The 19,657-nt window shown below is 48.2% G+C and overlaps 1 protein-coding gene across 2 annotated transcripts; it reads left to right on the forward strand.

Annotated features, from left to right (window-relative positions):
* Positions 1–5,118: 5,118 nt before the first annotated feature.
* Positions 5,119–17,501, forward strand: MPL (MPL proto-oncogene, thrombopoietin receptor; the record flags this gene model as incomplete). Of its 2 annotated transcripts, XM_079698451.1 has the most annotated exons (12): positions 5,119–5,197; positions 5,351–5,483; positions 5,823–6,001; positions 6,521–6,819; positions 7,221–7,383; positions 7,640–7,766; positions 11,959–12,140; positions 12,303–12,445; positions 14,393–14,552; positions 14,746–14,842; positions 16,912–16,999; positions 17,214–17,501. In XM_079698451.1, the coding sequence occupies 12 exons, from the start codon at positions 5,119–5,121 to the stop codon at positions 17,499–17,501; spliced, it is 1,938 nt and encodes a 645-aa protein (XP_079554577.1). The 2 variants fall into 2 exon arrangements, with proteins under 2 accessions (XP_079554577.1, XP_079554578.1); XM_079698452.1 differs by lacking the exons at positions 14,393–14,552; positions 14,746–14,842; positions 17,214–17,501 and having other exon boundaries at positions 16,912–16,977.
* Positions 17,502–19,657: the final 2,156 nt, after the last annotated feature.

The raw sequence follows: 19,657 nt of genomic DNA on the forward strand, positions 1-19,657 counted from the left end.
GTCCCCTCTTGGCAGTGTTCACATCTTGTCTCGCTAAGGTGGAGGTGTGCACAGATTTTATGTATAAAAGCACCCTCACAGGGGCACAAAATCCTGGGGGGACCCAGAGGAAGGAAAGATTGTGTGTGTGTAACCCAAATGTCCTCAAGGCTTGCAACGCTTTGGGGTCACCTTTTCCCTTTACATCCAATCAGAATAACCCAGTCCCTATTCCAATCCTCTGGGAAGTCCATGCCCTCATCTATTCTGACTAGGACTCCAGTACATCCTCATGATCACCCCTCAGTCTGAATTCCTGCTCTTGCTAAATTCTTTTTTTTTTTTTTGAGGTATGCAGGCCTCTCACTGTTGTGGCCTCTCCCGTTGCGGAGCACAGGCTCCGGACGCGCAGGCTCAGCGGCCATGGCTCATGGGCCTAGCCGCTCTGCGGCATGTGGGATCTTCCCAGACCGGGGCACGAACCCGTGTCCCCTGCATCGGCAAGCGGACTCTCAACCACTGCGCCACCAGGGAAGCCCTCTTGCTAAACTCTTGATCACTGGATTGCTCACTTTCTGTGGGTGCCATCCTCTCTTGACTCCACAGGTATCGTTACCTTTCTCCCTTTGCTCCTAAAACACCATGAATATAGGGTTTTGCTACAGAAGGCCTCTACTGAGTGTTTGGGGATGCTTTAGGGAAGCTAAGCTTTCACAGAATAGGAAGTAAACTTAAAACTGAGTATTAAGCATCACTGTTCTGAAATTTTCCTCCAACAGTCCTTCTACTGGAATCTCTCACTGGTGAAGATTTCTTTCCCTCAGGCTGCTATCTTTCACTTACTAGCTCTCCTCCTTTTTTCTCTGGAGTTACCACAATACACTCCAAAATTCTCATTAATTTCATATTTGGCAAATTTAGCTCTCTAACTCCTTCCTATGCCCAAAGTGTCACCAGGTTGCTTCTGATCAGAAAACAAGGCCTCGGAAAGGAATGTGAAATTGCATTTTTCTTTTTAGGTTAGGCTTTTTTCCCCATTACATATAGTTGGGGGATAAGAGCCCCAAGAAGTAATGACTTGAATCACAAAGACAGCTCCAACAGGCTGAGAGTTTGGAGGGTTCTGTGCTTGGGGAAGCAAGGAAGCAGGGCCTGTGGCAGGGTTTGGGAAAGAGTGAAGGGAGCATCATGAGGGAGAGAGTCCAGGAACAGGAAGATGAGAGGTTTAAGGACTTTAGTTCTAGCATCGAGAGATGAGCCTTGGTCCAAAGGATCACAAAAGGATTTTAAGCAGGGAAAGAATAAAAGCAAATTTGAGCTTCAGGAAAAGTACTGAATAAGGAGAAACCATTTGTCAACTATGGGAATAGCAAACATAACACTGAAAAAGGTGTGGGGAAACCACAGTGCTCTGACACACTGCTCCAGGCGTCAATGGAACAATGGTTCTGGAGAGAAGCTTGACAATGCTGGGAAAGAGATGGGGAGATGGAGAAACCAAGTGCCCAGAGCTGCCTCTCCCGGGCTTTCTGACTGGATAAAAATGACAGATGTTGGGAAATCTGGGAAAATTGGGAGGGAGAGGGCAAGGGCACAGGCATGGGCCCCTGAGAGCCCAATTCTCTTCCCACTCACTGTTCAGGGATATCACATTAGTAGCTTGAAATTGGCTGTGTTGGAGTATTTATACCACAAAGAGCAGCAAATGCTACCCAACAGGGCTCCCATCCCCCAGCCCCAGAGAGCAGTCCAACAGCACACTACTGCCTGAGCCAGTCCTCACCCAGCAACCCCTTGAGTTCTCTCAGCAGCGGCTGCACAGAGATCAAATACAGACTTTTATATGCCAGGGCTTTGGCCTTATATCCCAACAGAAAAGCCTAGGCCTGCTGACCTGGGCTGGACCCACTGGCCCCTGACCAGAGAGTAGCAGATCTACGTGATCTCCTTTCCCCTAGGGCTATTCCAGTCTCTGTCTGATATTCTAAAAAAGCAAAGGGTTGGGGAAGGCATCTCTTTCCAGCTGTGTGGAAGCAGAAAAAAATGACAAAATGACAGGGACAGGTAGTTGGTCGTCCTTCCACGCAGAAGCAGAAAGGCCCCAACTCAACTGTCTGATGGTAGTAAACAAGCCCCTTGTCTTCTGGGCTCTGCACCCCTAAACACTATTATGCTGCCTCCCTGTAAAGGTCAGAGGACTTGGTAAGACCTGGATGCAGGCGTGGAGGGGGAATGAAAATTTGAGGATAACGTCCAGGTTCCAAGTTTACACGCCCAGGTCGCCTATGGTGAGATGCGAACATAGGAAGGGAAGATCCGATAGGATGCATGGGAGGTAGGAATAGCTCTGTTTGGAACACGGTGAGCTTGAAGTGCCCATGGAGCAACAACTCAAGATGTCTAATAAGTAAGTGAGAACTTGAAGTTCAAAAGAGTGATAAAACCTGGAGAGTTGGGGCTTCCCTGGTGGCGCAGTGGTTGAGAATCTGCCTGCCAATGCAGGGGACACGGGTTCGAGCTCCTTGCGGAGCAACTAGGCCCGTGAGCCACAACTACTCAGCCTGCGCGTCTGGAGCCTGTGCTCCACAACAAGAGAGGCCACGATAGTGAGAGGCCCACGCACCGTGATGAAGAGTGGCCCCCACTTGCCGCAACTAGAGAAAGCCCACACACAGGAATGAAGACCCAACACAGCCAAAAATAAAAATAAATAAATAATTAAGACCACGTATTAAAAAATAAATAAATAATAAAATCTTAAAAAAAAAAAAAAACCCTTGAGAGTTACTGGTATATAGATGTAATTGAAGCCATGAGACTCGGGGAATATGAAGGGGGAAACAAGGACATCTGGGGAACACCAACATTTAAGAGAAAGAGCAGAGAAAGAAACTGGGAGGGAACGTTACAGAAGTAGGAGGAAACCGGGAGAAGGTGACACATTGCAGAACACAAGGAAGGAGGAGAGTATCAAGCACTGCAGAAAGGTTGAGCATGATAAGGATTAAGATGAGAGACACAGTGAGGTTATTGTGGCTGGTGGAGATGGGATCTAAGTAGGGAGGGGCCGGATCAGGCAGGACCTTGTGTGCCTCTAGGAGGTGTTTGGATTTTATTCTAAGTGCAGTAGGAAACCGTTAGGGGTTTTAAGCAGGGGAGTGAATAAATCTGATTTGCATTTTAAACATCTCACTCCGTTCTGTGGGGGATCTGCTGGAGGGGTTAAGAATGGAGTTAGTTAGGAAGTTACTCAGTGATCCAGACTTGGATGGACTAGGATGGTAGCAGTGGAGGTGGTTCAAGTTCAGGGTGCATTTTGAAAGACTATCTGGCAGGACTTGCTAATGAATTGAATGTAGGGTAAGAGGAAGACAGGAATCAAGGAGCACTGAGGTTTTTGGCTTAATCAACTGAGTAGATGGTGGTGCCACGTACAGTGTGGGTAAGACCAGAGGAAACAAAACAGGTTTAGGGGTGGGAACCAGAATCAAGAGTTTTATTTTGGCCATCGTTAAGTATAAGATGCCCATTAGACACATAAGCAGAAATGTCAAGTAGGCAGTTGGTGATCCAAATCTGGACCCCAGGAGGGGGAGTCGCAGCTAGAGATATTTTGAAGCCATCAGCACATACACAGCATCAAAGCCATGGGACTGCATGAACATTAGAGTTGTTTCCCCTCTCACTTGACCCGGCAGAGGTTGGGTGGCACTTGATTGGGGTCTGGGAGAGGCATCCAAAGTCACCCCCATTGGGCAAAGGAAGCTGGTCCTTGGAACTTGAGAACTGAACAGGAATCAGGACAAACCTAGCCTCGGGGACTTCTTGCAGAGAAATGGTGCGAGAGAAGCTAAGACTTCACAGGGGAGCTGTAGGTTTCCATGTCCCTCCTCCTACCCCTTCCCACAATTCTCTGTTAGTAACATTAATTCAGGAGGAAGAGAGAAAAGTGATATTGAGGACACTAACTCTGCAGAGCCAGGAAGGGGAGCCCCAGCTGAAGCCAGAGGGGCTGAATGTGGGAGTTAATATGGTCTACGCTGGCCCCATGCCCTGCAAGAGTCAAAGCTCCTGAGAATCGGCATAAAAGCTACCAGTCAGAGCAGTCCCAGGAGGGGGCCTGGGCTACAGAGAAGGGATCACACCCACTCTTCCGCTACTAATGTGAAGATGAGCTCAAGCTGGAAGACTGAGACCAAACATCCCTTGATTCTGAGCCAACCTGATAAAAGTACTGAACACCAGAGCTTCTCAAGCTTTAATATGTATTCGCATCATCTGGGAATTTGGAGAGAGTGCAGATTCTGTTTTAGAAGGTCTGGGGCGGGGCCCAAGGGTCTGCATTTGTAAGACACTCCCAGGGAATGCTGTTGCTGCTGATCCATGGACCACACTTTGAGTAGCAAAGGATGAAACGCAGCTGTGGAGGGTCCCCACAATGGAGGGTGTTGTCTAGTTCCAAGGAGAATGTGTTTATTTGTGCACAAAGTGACAGAACCTAGTAAAGTGGAAATAGCCACCATTTTGTCACAGTTGCAAGGCAGACAGTCATTTCTTGGCAAATTACACCTTCCAGCGGCACTGGTATGGTTGTTAAGCACTTGGGTTCTAAAGCTTGATGTCCTGAGTTTTACCTCTTAGGAGGTGTGTCATCTTAGGCAAGTCTTTATTTGCATCTCAGTTTCCTCATCACTCTAATGGAAATAATAAGACTATTATGAGGATTAGCTGAGTCAGTAGATATAAAGTGCTTAACACACGGCAGCATTGTAAGTAGCACTCAGTAAACGTTGCTCTCCATGCTCATGATGCACCCTTCTACAGCAGTGAACATGGACACGCATAGAGGCTTATTCTGCTTTTGGTACATGGTCAAAAAAAATGTAACCCCCCCGATCTCCCTCCCACCACAGGCCTGTATCCTCTCTTTCAAATTCCTCCTACCCTCCTGCCCACTCCCACGCCCCCTCCCCTGGCCCCCGGCCCCAGTGTGGTCTGGATGGGCCCCACAGGGGCAGGGACAGGGACAGGACGTGGGGCTGTATCTGACAGGAACCTGAGGGGCTGGCCCGGGAGGGGATTGGGGCCCGGCTTCCTGCAGGGAGGATGGGCTAAGGCAGGCACACAGTGCCGGAGAAGATGCCCTCCTGGGCCCTCTTGGTGGTCATCTCCTGCCTCCTCCTGGCCCCCCAAAACCTGGCACAAGTCACCAGCCAAGGTGAGGTATGTGGAGGGTGGAGATCACCTATACCCAGGAAGAGGGAGCCCTGGGAGGGGGATGTGCAAAGTAGGAGGCTCCCATTGGTCCCCGACTCTTGCCCACAAACACACCAGGGAGGACCCAGAGCCCAACTCACCAGCTATTCCTCAGATGCCTCCTTGCTGGCCTCGGACTCAGAGTCCCTGAACTGTTTCTCCCGAACATTTGAGGACCTCACTTGCTTCTGGGATGAGGAAGAAGCGGCGCCCAGTGAAATATATCAGCTGCTGTATGCCTACCCAGGGTATGTGCTGCATCGTATATATCATATATATGTACCATGTATGTACCACTCCCCTGTATCTGTCCTGTACATACCACAGCTGAGCCCCATTCCAGTAGCTTCCCTGCCTTTGGCCCTATCAGAGGACTACTCCAAGTACATGCCCTAAGTAGCCACTTAATGAACAGATGTGCTTTGGATGTACCCAGCTCACACCGCTACATAACCCCTAATCCTACCCAGGCACTGAAAAGAAAAATGGCAGTATTGGAAATAGAAGTTGGGTTTGGGCCCAGACCTGGGTCCTCAGGGCTGAACAGGTGGCCGTGTAGGTAGGATGGACTTCTCCTGTGCCCACAGGGAGAAGCCCCGTGCCTGCCCCCTGAGTTCCCAGCGTGTGCTGCCCTTTCGAACCCGGTACGTGTGCCAGTTTCCAGCCCAGGATGAAGTTCGCCTCTTCTCTCAACTGCACCTCTGGGTGAAGAACGTGTTTCTGAACCAGAATCTGACCCAGCGGGTGCTCTCTGTGGATAGCGTGGGTACGGACCATCCTCCTGTCATCCTGGCCCCCCTGTTTGCTGCCCTCAGGCCAGCTCCTAGAATCAGACTGAGCTGTGTTCTTTCAAGACGATGTGAATGTCCCCCCACCACCAGACCCCCAGAGGCACCTCAAGACCCCCTTCTCATTCCTCTTAGCCTCAGCATCCAGAGCTAGACTTCATTTCACACCAGAGACACCCTGACTTTCCCATCATTAACCTATTCATTGACTCACTCATTCATCAGTTACAGAATACCTACCATGTGCCAGGCACTGTGCTAGGTGAAAAGGATGCACAGATGAAGAGAGATCCCTGCTCTTGAGGAGCACTGAGCCTAACAAACCTGCAGTGAGGTCACTGTTCTTCCGAGGACAGGAGAACAGGATAAGGAGCCCCCCTGCCCTGCCCCAGGGGCTGCCCTCAATCCAGCCTCCAGTATCCCCTCTCCACAGTCCATGGGTTGAGCTGTAGACTGTGGCCCCCAAAGAGTTCTCATGTGCCCTGTCTCACCTTCAGGCCTGCCAGCTCCCCCCAGGCTCATCAAGGCCATGGGAGGGAGCCAGCCAGGGGAACTTCAGATCTGCTGGGAGGCCCCAGCTCCCGAAATCAGTGAATTTCTGAGGCATGAACTCCGCTATGGCCCTAAGGATCCAAGGAACTCCACTGGTCCCACAGTCACACTGCTGCTGTCCACAGAAACCTGCTGCCCAGCTCTGCGGAGACCAAACCTAGCCCCAGCTCTGGACCAGTCTCCATGTGCTCAGCCCATGATGCCCCAACAGGATGTACCAGAGCAGACCCCCACAACTAGAGAAGTATCCTGGCCTTCTTCTGCTCCACCTCCTAATCTCCTACCTACAATTTTGCCCCCAGGAAAGGATAGGCCATACTTTGGGGATTCCAGACTGGGTTGATCCTTAGAGAGTTAGTATAGGCTCTGATTAGGAGCCATGTCTATTTAGGGATCTCCCACTTTGGGTCATTCATACCAACAAAATTGACAGCCTCAGGCCTCCAAGTTAATGGGGATTTCCCTAAAAAGCCCTGAACTCCACCTGAAACCCACTGACCTGGCTCCCAGTCTGTGTGCATATCTATCCAGTGAAGAACTGAGTGTCTCTCTACAGGCATGTTGTGGGGCTTCAAATATAAGAGGTGGAGGCTCTCTTGGCTGAGAGGCAGACCTAGATTCTGAGGCTGGGATTCTTCTCCCAAGGCTCCATCTCTGACAGTGAAGGGTGGAAGCTGCCTCATCTCAGGGCTCCAGCCTGGTAACTCCTACTGGCTCCAGCTACGCAGCCAACCTGATGGGGTCTCCCTCCGTGGCTCCTGGGGATCTTGGTCCCTCCCTGTGACCGTGGACCTGCCTGGGGATGCAGGTGAGTCAACAAAGGAATAGGGAGATGGGGAGGAGATAGAAAAGATCTCTAGAGAGGCCTGGGCTGGATATGGAAGCTCTGGGAACCATGGTCCTTCCTGATGACCTCAAACTTGCCACTAGACAGAATGAACTATGTTCAGGGAGAGAAGAAAGAATAGGAGTAAATGTCCCAAGTTATGTGTGTAAAGATGATCTGGATACCCTATAGAGTAGGAGCATGTGGGCTCTGATGCGACTTCCTTCTCTGACCCCAGTGGAAATTGGACTGCAATGCTTTACCTTGGACCTGAAGAATGTTACCTGTCAGTGGCAGCAACAGGACCATGCTAGCTCCCAAGGCTTCTTCTACCACAGCAGGGCATGGTGCTGCCCCAGAGACAGGTGAGAACTGAACTGCTGATTGAGCCTGATGTCATGGGAGAGAAGCACAACCTTGCAGAAAGAAGGGAGAGATTGTCTTGGTCCTCTTCACTCCCTTCCCTTGTCCGCCAAACCAAACAGCCTCCATGCTCTCATCCTCCAATGGGTATTGTATCTTTTCAACCTCTCTTCATACTCTCTGGGAATGCCTTGGTTTCATGCAGCTTTAATCATGTCACCTGTACCATTCCAACAGCCTACATTCTCATCTACCTCCGATTTACCCCCCATGCTGCTGACAGACTGACTTTTGTTAAACTCAAACTTTGCATGGCCTTTCCCTACTCAAATATGTACTGCAGCTTTTCACTATCTATCAGATCCAATCAAAACTTCGCCTGGCCTTCAAGAATTTCCACCAAACACCTCACTGATCTGTCACTTCCTTCATATCAAGTATATAACCAAGTCTTACTGATTTTACCTATTAAACATCTCTAGAATCTGTCCACTTTTGTTCTTCACTGCCATCATCCTAGTACAAGCCATCATCATCTCTCACTTAGGCTATTGAGAAGACTTATTAACTGATCACTTCTTGGCTCCTCCAAAACATTCTCCACACAGGAGCTGGAGTGAGTTATTAAAAGTGTAAAAAATAGGGACTGCCCTGGCAGTCCAGTGGTTAAGACTTCGCCTTCCAATGTAGGGGGTGCGGGTTCGATCCCTGGTTGGGGAGCTAAGATCCCACATGCCTCACGTCCAAAAAAACCAAAACATAAAACAGAAGCAGTATTGTAACAAATTCAATAAAGACTTTAAAAACGGCCCACATCAAAAAAAAATCTTTAAAAATAAATAAAAGTGCAAAAATAAATACAACATCCTCTGCTTAAAACTCTTCCAAGGTCCATAGCTTCCATTGATTTTAGGACAAAGAAAAGAACACTACTGTGACCATATAAAGTTCTAAAAGGCTCAGCCCCTATCAATGCCTTCAGTTTCATCTTATACTATGCTGCCTTTTGTGCTCTGTGCTCCAGTACTGGCCTATTTTCGTTCTCCCCTACCTGCCATGTTCCCTCCTGCCTCTGGATCTTTGCATATGCTGTTTACCCCCCTCTCCTATCTTTACTTAACCTTTATTTATCCTTCAGATCTCAACTCAAATGTCACCTCCTCAGGGAGCCCTCCCCGACCTTCCTCCTTAGGTCCAATGGCACTATTATACATCCTTGTTGTACCACGTACCTCTCCTTCTTAAATACTTATCATAGTTACAATTTTACATTTATACCTCACATAGTTTTTTTTTTTTTGGCTGCATTGGGTCTTCGTTGCTGTGCGCAGGCTTTCTCTAGTTGCGGTGAGCGGGGGCTACTCTTTGTGGCAGTACAAGGGCTTCTCATTGCGGTGGCTTCTCTTGTTGCAGAGCACGGGCTCTAGGCGCACGGGCTTCAGTAGTTGTGGCACGTGGGCTCAGTAGTTGTGGCACGTGGGCTCAGTAGTTGTGGCTCGTGGGCTTAGTTACTCCGCTGCATGTGGGATCTTCCTGGACCAGGGATCGAACACGTGTCCCCTGCATTGGCAGGCAGATTTTAACCACTGCGCCATCAGGGGAGTCCCATGGTTATTTGATTGATAACAAAATTCTGTCTCAGAGCTCCAGTTGAGAAAGGCTGATCTTGACTATACATGATCCATGAGGGCAAAGTCAGTGTCTGCTTTTACTCACCAATATGTTCTCAACTTACACCGTGCCTGGAACACAGTAGATGCTCAGTAAAAAAAAAATTGTTGAATGAATGAATAATGAAAAAAACCACTATTAACAGTTTTAATGTATTCTTCCAGATTTTATATGCATTTACATATGTCTATACACAATATTCAATTTTCAATATAAATTGGATCACATTATATGTATGATTTAGTAACTTACTTTTTTACTTAAAAATATGTCTTGGAGATCATTACAAAAAGATGTAACTCATTCTTTTTAATAACTGCACAGATTTCCATAGTATGGAGGGGCCATGAATGGATTATGAGGTGGCAAAACCGAATTCACATATTCCCTACCAAAACCTGCTCCTCCTCTTCTTGTCCATCCTGCTATCAACTCAGTTTTCCACCCTGAACTTCTGCCATTTCTACACCCTCCATATCCAATCAGAAACGCTTGCCATTTCTACCTCTACAGTATCCCTTGAATCCATCTATTTCCCTCTACCCCAACTACCACAACCCTACTTTCAGATCCTCATAACTTTGCATGTAAAATACCATAACATTGTCCTAATAAATTTCTCTGCTTCTAGTCCACCCTCACAAGTCCTCTCTTACAAACTGCAGTTAGAGTGACTTTCCTAAAGTACAAAGCTAATGATGACAATTCCTGTTTAAAATCTTTAAATGTCTCCATCATTACTGCAAGATTAAGTTTAAGCTCCTTAGAAAGGCAATAAGGCCATCCGTGACCTTGGTCTGCTCACATTTACCACTCCCCACCAGACCCTCTATGCTAAAAGCATTCTGCACCACTTAGAATTTCCCCCAGAGTACCCTATCTCTTATCTGTGTACAAGCATGTGCCTGGGATGTCTGTTTGTCCCCTTTGCCTGTCCTATTTATAGTCCAGGACTCAGTCTAAGCACTGCTTTGCACGGGAACTATTCTCTGACCCTCCCCATCTGGGTTAGATGATCCTCCTTGATACTCCCAACCCAGCCCGTGCACATCACAGAAAAATATCATCTGTTTGTTTTTCTACCTTTCTGATTGAAATGACAGGTCCTTGAAGATTATTCCTCTGTGTATTCATAGGGCCTATCACAGTGCCTGGCACATAGTATCAATTATTTGTTGAATAAATTAGTAAACATAAAAATATATAAAATGATAAATAATTTTAGTAATAGCTAGTCATTTAGGGGTTATAATCAGGAAGGAGACAGGATTTATTTGTTCAATAAACAATTATTGAAGGTGACTATGTTCCAGGCACCGGGGATAGAGTGACAAAACAGAAAAGCTTCCGGCATTGTTGGGGCTTCCATTTTAGTTGGGAGGAGGGAAGAGGGGGTGAGAGACAAGTAAAGAAATAAAGGAACAAGGTTATATGATAGAGACTAAGTGGGAGGGTGGGGGAGGGGTGCTAATTTCAACTGAGTGGTCGGAGAAAACCTTGCCAAGGAGGTGACAGGTGAGCTGAGACCCAAGTGGCAAGAAGTGAGTCACGTGAGATCCAGAGGCAGGGCAACCCAGGGCAAGGTGAGCTGCAAAGACAGTTCATCTGGTATATCTGCTGCACAGAGAGAAGGACTGTGTGCATGAAGGGTGGTAAACTGGTGTGAGAATTGTAGGAGATGAGAATGGGGAGGGAGGGAGGAACTCAACCGTATGGAGTCCTATAGGCTCTGGTATGGAGTTTGGATTTTATTCCAAGGGGGATGGGGAGCCATTGAAGGATTTTAAGCAAAAGAGTGACATGATATGATTTACATTTCGAAAAGATGTTTCTTTGTGCAATTAAAGAGAAGTAAGAGTGGAAGCAGGATCACCAGTTAGAAATTTGCCTTAATCCAGGCAACAGATAATGGTTTCATCTAATGCAGCAGGGGTAAAGATCAAAATAAATGGACAGATTTGTCATATATTCTGGACATTATCAGATCAACATTTTGGATCTGGTTGCTGTGTGGAGAGTAAATTGAAGGGAGTGGCAGAAATGGAGGCAGAAAAGCCAGTTAGGAGGCTGTCGTAATAATCTATTAGTAAAATAACATTTAGAGGTGACTAAGAGGGCCGCCTAATGAGAACAGGTTAAAAATATGTTTTCCTCCAGAAAGATGAAAGCTCTTTAATCTCTGAAATAATACCATTCAAAGTAGGCATTATTAACCCATTTCACAGATGAGGAAACTGAGGCAGAGATAAATCAAGTAATTTGCCCAGAGTTATACACCAATAAGCCAAGACCTGAACTCTATAGCCCATGCTATTTTCCTATCTCATCTAGCCTTTTCTTAAGAAGAGGCTGGACACCAAAACAAACCTCAAAAAACAAAACATTATGACACGGGAGAGAAAGCCCTGTAGGCCCATCCAAAGAACAAGTTAGATTATAATCCAGTCCCCTGTGGGATGGGGGATATCAGGATTAGTCTCTGAGGCAAGCCTGATTCAATGACTCTATGGGACTGATTTGTAGGGACCCCGTCTGGGAGAAGTGTGAAGAGCAGGAGAAAAATCCAGGATCACAGCCCTCCCAGTTCTCCCGCTGCCACTTCAAGTCACGAAATGACAGTGTTATTCACATCCTTGTGGAGGTGACCACAGCCCAGGGTGCCATTCACAGCTACCTGGGCTCCCCTTTCTGGATCCATCAGGCTGGTAAGAACTTTCTCCCCTTCTCCTCCCACATAGTTCCCACCTCTACCATATCTGACCCCATGCCCAGGATCACCAACTCTGATACTTCCGACCCGTGGCCCTGGTGACATGATGTCTCATGCACAGAAGGGCTTAGGCCAGTCCCTGCTGACGTCCCTGTAGTGCTCATCCCCACCCCAAACTTACACTGGAGGGAGGTCTCCAGCGGGCAGCTGGAACTGGAATGGCAGCATCCATCACCCTGGGCAGCACAAGAGACCAGCTATCAGCTCCGATACACAGGAGAAGGCCATCAGGACTGGAAGGTACAGTCAAGGAACAAATGCCCCCAGACCTCATAATCAGGGTATCCCTGAGTTTCACTGTATGTGTTATCAGGAGTGAAGGTGTCTGTGTATTCATGTCTGAGCTTGTTTATCTATGTCTTATCTGATTCAACTGGTGTCTTAATCTCTCTTTGGCATCTGACATTCAACTGGTGTCTTAATCTCTCTTTGGCATCTGACATGCCAAAGACATGGCATCTGACATACTCCTATTTAAACTTTTCTCCTTCCTTTCCTTTTGGGATATCAGTCTCTCCTGATTCTCGTACCACCTCTCTGACTGAACCTCCTCGCTCTCTCCTGGCTCCTCCTTTCCACACTTCCTTTATAGGTTGTGCTTCCAACAGTCCCATCCTAGACTCTTTTCTCCTCTAGATAAATATATACGCTCTCCCTAAGTGAGTGCTTCAACTCTGTGGTTTCAATGACTATACGTTAACCATCCCAAACTTATCATTCCAACACCCATATGAAAAGGAACTTCTATACCATAGGTGAATTACTTAAATTTTTGAAGTCTCAGTTTCCTCATTGGTGAAATGGGGATAAAGCTATGTACTTTCCAGAGTTACAGTAAAAAATAAATATATAAATATTTAGCATACTGCCTGGCAGATAGAAGGTGCTCAATATACATTAAATATTAGTTTATTTCTTTATTTTTATTCTCATTCACCACACATATATACAACTTCTTACCAGACAGTTCTATCTAAAAGCCCGCAGGGCATTTTAGACTCAGTATATCCAAAACTGAACTCATCTTCTTCCCCAAACTTATTTTACTTTTTTACTGAGGTATAAGTTACATAAAGTAACACAAATCTTAAATATACCACTGATTAATTTGTACATGTGTATACAGCCATGTAACCATTACCCAGATCAAGACAGAGATTACTTCTAGCACCCCGGAAGTGTCTCATGCCCACAGGTCACATATGCACACCCTCCAAGGAAACCACTACTCTGACATTACCACTCATAATTTCTGACTGTTGTTGAACTAATAAAATAGAACCATACAGCATTTCTTCCTCAGACTTACCTCTCCTGTTCCTTGTCTCTGACAGTGGCACCAACACTTACCCAGTTACCCGAGTCTGGAATTATCTCTGACTCTTCTCCCTTTCCCCTTCCCTCTATTTATCAACAAATTAGTTGAGTTTATTGTACTAATATGTCTCATGTCCCTACTACCACTGGCTTAACCTCACCTTTGACCATCCAGCCGGCCCATGCACGCTCTTAGTACACAGAACACTCTGTAACCTCCAATCAAGCAACTCAGGCAGCATTACACTCTTCTTGGTTCTCCCATAGTACCTTACTTATATCATTATTATTGCACTAATTATTTCTTGTAACTATTTACTTGTTCGGGTGTCTTACTCTTCATAAATGTTTGCTAACTGATCAAGTTAATAATGTCTCCCTGCTTGTACACACGATTCTTGTTCCCTGTGCTTGGAATCTCTCCTCGTACCCCCAGCACCTAGCACAGTGCTGGCATCCTCTACTCAGAGGATGTTATTTGTGGCCTGGTCTACGTGGCTCCGAGTATCTGAGCGTGTCCGGGGTTTCCATCGGCCGACCTGGTCTGGGGCGTGCCTGGTCACTGTGCGTGTACCAGAGCTCTGTCGGTTTATCGTATGTATATGTGTCAGGATGAGTAGTCCTCTGTGTAGATGAGTCTGTGTGTCGGGGGTGTACCGCGCCAGGCAGGGCGAGGCTCTCTGTCCTGGTGTTCTCTCCAGCCAGCTTCCGCCGGGATGAGAGTTTTTTTCTAGCGAGGCTCCCTGGGGGAAATCCCCGGGGACTCAACGCAGTAGGATTTCGGTCAAACAGATGCCGAGTTCTAGAGGCCCCGACGCCGGCCGACCCGGACCGGGAGCCTGACCACCGGCTCGCTTCTCCTCTGCGCAGGTGCTGGAGCCGCCTCTCGGGGCCCAGGGAGAGACCTTAGAGCTGCGCCCGCGCTCCCGCTACCGTGTACAGCTGCGCGCCAGGCTCCACGGCCCCACCTTCCATGGGCCCTGGAGCGCCTGGTCCGACCCAGTGAGGGTGGAAACCGCCTCCGAGACGGGTGAGGGCCGAGCCAGAGCAAAGGCGGTCAGCGGCTGCGCGAGCGGAGGGGCGCCGGCTCAGCGAGGGGCGGGGCCGCGTCTGAGCCGACTTACCCGGCGCCCCGGGGCGGCGAGGGGTGGGGCTTGGTGGACCGGGGCGGGGGGCTCCTGCCAGGCGTGGCCCCCCGAGATCTCACTGCTTTTGTCCATTAGCCTGGATCTTTCTGGTGACCGCTCTGCTCTTGGTGCTGGGCGTCAGCGCCCTCCTGGGCCTGCTGCTGCTGAGGTGGCAGTTTCCTGCGCACTACAGGTACCGCTCCGGTCAGGCGGGAGACGGGGCCGTGGTCCGGGCGAGGCCAGAGGCCTCTAAAGAAGCATCCCCGCGTCACTCTATGTCACCCGCTCTCCGGACAATCCCACATCCACACCTGTGGCGTCAGCTGCTCCCAGCGCGTCTTCCCCGGGAGTCGCACTGCCTCCTTACACTCTAACATGCCCACTATACGGGACACCCCAAACAGGCCCACCTTCTGACTCCTCATCTCAGTAACAAGGCTACTGTCCCCCTGTCACCCAAGCCGGAACACTTAGGCGCCACCCTCGCCCTTATCCAGTCTGGTCCGGTCATTCCACCTCCTAAAGCTCGCTCAAACAATAGCCCTCTTTCTCTAGCGGTACAGGCATTACCTGACTCACCAAAACGGAGCCCCTTCTCCCTCCAATCTAGCCTCACGCAGCCACCAGAATAATCTTTCTAAAAATGCACACATGAAGGTGTCACTCTGCCTCCTTAAGTCACATTATTAGCTCCCCAGGATAAAGTCCAGACTCTAGAATGACAAGGAAGGCTGTGCAAAATCTGGCCCCTGCCAGGATTTCCACCCTCCCACCCTGTGCATCAGCCTTGCCAGACTGTTGGTGATTTCCTCCCCAAGTCAAGGCACTTCTCAGTGCCTTTGCACATAATGTCCCGTCTGCCAGGAATATCCACCCTGGATGACTAATACCCATTTATCTATAAATAACTTCCTTCCCCAACTCCTAGGAAACCTTTCCTGACCTTCCCCTATTGGCTACTTTCTTTATGCCCCAATACAGACTTCTTCCATAGTACCAGAAGCATTTTACTGCATTCATTTCTTTATATGTCTTCCCTATGCCTTACTTGGTCATCCTTAAATCTACAGCACAGGGCCTGCTAAATAGCACACACTTAAATAAATGTTATTAATGAATGACTTGTTTATGTGGGGAGACTAAGGCTGAGGAGAATTGTCATTGGAAGTTATAAACATAAAGGACAGAATCCATACCACCTCAGTCCTTCAGTTGGTAACATCTCTCGATTCTAGAAGACTCAGCTCAGAAGGTAACTCCTGCACGTGGCCTCTTTAGATGGCCCTAGGCTAGATTAGATGCCCCTCTTCTGTGCTGCATCTCTCCTTGAACATGTCTTTGAGCTTTTAATCCACTCATATGTATGAGCAGACTGCAATGCAGCCTCTATGCAAGTAGCCAGATCCAACAAAAAATTTGGGAGAGAGGAGGGAGGTGGTGCTGCTGAACCAGGCGTACTCAGTTCCTTTTCCCCAATTTACCAGATACATCACTCCTCCTTCCCTGGAGAGATACGAGTGAGGTCACAGAAGAGGCCTGAAATGTCGTTCAGCTAAAGTCCCTCCATGTGGAAATATGAGCCTAAGGAATTGGAGGTTCCCCCAACGTACCTTAATCCACGTTCTTCCTGGAGAGACCACCTTACCCAGTAACTTAATAAAAGCCCCATTGGTTCTCTCCATTCATTCATTCAACTAATTTCTTGAGAACCTATTATGGGCCAGACACTGTTCTACACCCTGGAGCTACAGGAGTCAGCAAATAGACAAACTCTTTGCTCTCATGGAGTTTACATTCTCGTATATGTGATATATATAAGGATCTAATAAATACGCAATAAGTCAAGTGCTATAAAGAAAAATAAGCAGAGCAGGAGACAGAGAATGATGGGGAAGGGAGGTGGTTCTATTTTAGGGCAGTCAGGGAAGACCTCTTTGTCAGGATGATGTCTGAGCAGAAACCTAAGTGAGGGAACAAATCAAGTGTTCCAGGCAGAGAGAACAGGAAGTGCAAAGGCCCTGAGGCAGGAGTGTTTGAGGACACTCAAATCCCTTTTTTGAACCTCCACACTGCTGAGTTCCCTCTGCCACCAGGGGTTTCCTTTTCACCTATGCTCCACTACCTTACTTTACTGCCTTGACTACACTGTTACCTCTCCAAGCTTGCTCCCCCACCTCACTGCCTCCCCCCACGGCCCCCCCTCAGGGCTCCCCTCCTAACTCACTCCCACAACTCAGTCTCCTTCTCTTCCTTCTCCTCAAGGAGCCTGAGGCATGCCCTGTGGCCCTCACTTCCAGACCTGCACCGGGTCCTAGGCCAGTACCTTAGGGATACTGCAGCCCTGAGTCAGGTGAGTGCACCCCTGCTCTCCACCACCCACCACCAGCCCTGTGTGGAGCTGGATCCTTGCCCTACCACACAACTTTTCCAAGGCCCTTGCCCACCAGCATACCATCCCTGGGCCCTACCTCCAGCCGAACCCTCCTTTCTGTACAATCCAGGTCCTGCTCCCACAAGACCTGCTCTAATCCAGACCCCTTCCCCCACTCTCCCATCTCTCCCAGCCCAAGGCTGCAGTCTCAGATGCCTGTGAGGAAGTGGAACCCAGCCTCCTTGAAATTCTACCTAGGTCCTCAGAGAAGACTCCCTTGCCCCTATGTTCCTCCCAGGCCCAGATGGACTACCGAGGATTGCAGCCTTCTTGCCTGGGGACCATGCCCCTGTCTGTGTGCCCACGCATGGCTGAGACAGGGTCCTACTGCACCACTCACATCGCCAACCATTCCTACTTACCACTCAGCTGCTGGCAGGCCCCTCTCTCCCAGTACCCTGGACAGATCCAAACCCTCTAGTCCTTCCTTCTGAACTTCCCTACCCACCCCATCCCAACAACACAACCATCTCAGACCTCATGTCCTTCCCGGTTGTCTACCCTCCTAGCTGGGCTTCATAACACTGATCTTTCAGTACTGCTGCTGACATAAATCCAGGACAAGGCTCACTTGACTAAGCTCCTCTAAATTTCACCTCCTTTCTCTCTCCTCTTTAATGCCAAACTCCTTGAAAAGGAGTCTCCACTTCCTGACTCCCATTTGCTCTCAGACTACTTCAATTCATCCCCCTACTACCACTCTGCTAACGAAACTACTCAGGCAAAACTCACCTCAAATTTTTCTCATCACAAGATCCAATCGGATTTTGTTAATTCTCAATCCATTTGATCTCTCTGTTGTCATTTGTCCTGGTGACTACTCATTTCTCCTTTAAATTCTCTCCTCCATGGCTTGCATACATCACCATCGCTCCTGGCTCTGCTTGGGCCTCTCTGAGTATACTAATAGTTAAGAGCATAAGCTCTGGAGTCGGAGCTGGGTTCAATTCCTGTCTTTCCCATTTGCTAGCTGTATGGCCTTGAGCAAATAAAGTCTTTGAGCCTTAATTTTCTCATCTATAAAACAGGGATCATAACAGAACCCCATAGAGTTGTAAAGAGCATTTAGTGAGATAATCTCAGTAAAGCACAGTAACTAGGACATAGTAAGTGTTTGATATGTCTAAACTATGGTAATTATTCCTTCCTAATTTTACCCTGGAATCTCTTCCACTCCTTAATTACTACAGTCCCTCAAGAGTCCATTCTTAACAGTCTCCAATCCCATCCACTCTCATTGCATTTCCTATATGCTGACCATTCCAAAGTTCTTATCTCCAGCCCAGACCTCTACTACAGCACCTGTAATGGTTTATGCACGTAACCGTTTACATGTCTGTCTCCTGTTACTAGATTGTGAGCTCCTTGAGGGCAAGGGCTGTGATTTATTTGTCTTCCCTCCAACCCCCACCCCCCAGCACCTGGAGTAGTGCTTGGTGCATGGTAGTAGGCCTTCAATAAATGTTTTCTAAATGAAGGAAATCTTTCTGGACAATGCCGCCTTAATCCCATGCCTCTCATCCTCTCTGCCATTCATATGCAGCAGTAAATGTGCTTAGGCCATTCTGATGATGGATTCCCCTGACCCATTCAAATTCTCAAACAAACAGTATTTTTTGCTGACTCCAAATATACCCACTGTGTCAGTCAGGGTCTTGGCAGAAATAGATGACGCACTCAATCTGGGTATCTGGATGAGAGTTTAATAAAGGGCATATTTATAAAGATGAGGCAGGATTTAGGAAAACCATCAAGGAGTAGTGCAGTACCCCGGGGCTAACAAAAGCTGGGAGCTGGTACCCACCGCATCCCACCCTGGGCATCGAGGGGTAACGGGAGAGAGTAGTTATGAGACAGGGAGAGAGTAGCTACAGAGAGGGCCGCCTGGCAGGAGCTGTGGCAGAGAGCTACAGCCAACCTGTGGGGATATGGCGGGGACGGAGCCAGGGGAACAGATAGCTCATGTCTGCCCTCCCCTTCCCCCAACCCTCACTCTCTGATCTCCTGACCTCCTCCATCTGCCCTAACAAAGTACTGCAAACTTGGTGGCTTAAACAACAGACGTTTATTATCTCTTAGTTCTGGAGGCTGGAAATTCAAGGTGTCAGCAGGGTTGGTTGCTTCTGAGAGCTGTAAGGAAGAATCTGTTCCATGCCTCTCCCCAGCTTCTGGGGGTTTCCTAGCAATCTTCAGTGTTTGGATTGTAGAAGCATCACCTACACCTCTGCTTTCATCTTCACACGGTGTTCTCCCTGTGTATGTCTGTGTCCAAACTTTTCCATTTTACAAGGACACCAGTCATAGTGGATTAGGGCCCACCCAAATGACCTCAACTTAGCTAATTATACCTGGAGTGACCCTATTTCCAAGTAAGGTCACACTCTGAAGTACTGGGGCTTAAGTATGCAACGTATAAATTTGGGGGGGGGGAGAGACACAATTTAACCCATAACATCCTCCCATTGGTGGAATACAAACAGAAACCAGAGCCCAAGGGAATCCATTGACACAGGCCATATGAGTCAGCCTCACAGGGCACAGGGCAGAGTATAGGATGAAGAGTGGACCTGCACGGGA

The sequence above is a fragment of the Hyperoodon ampullatus genome (genome assembly GCF_949752795.1).
Source record: "Hyperoodon ampullatus genome assembly, chromosome: 2".
Taxonomy (NCBI): Eukaryota; Metazoa; Chordata; class Mammalia; order Artiodactyla; family Ziphiidae; genus Hyperoodon; species Hyperoodon ampullatus.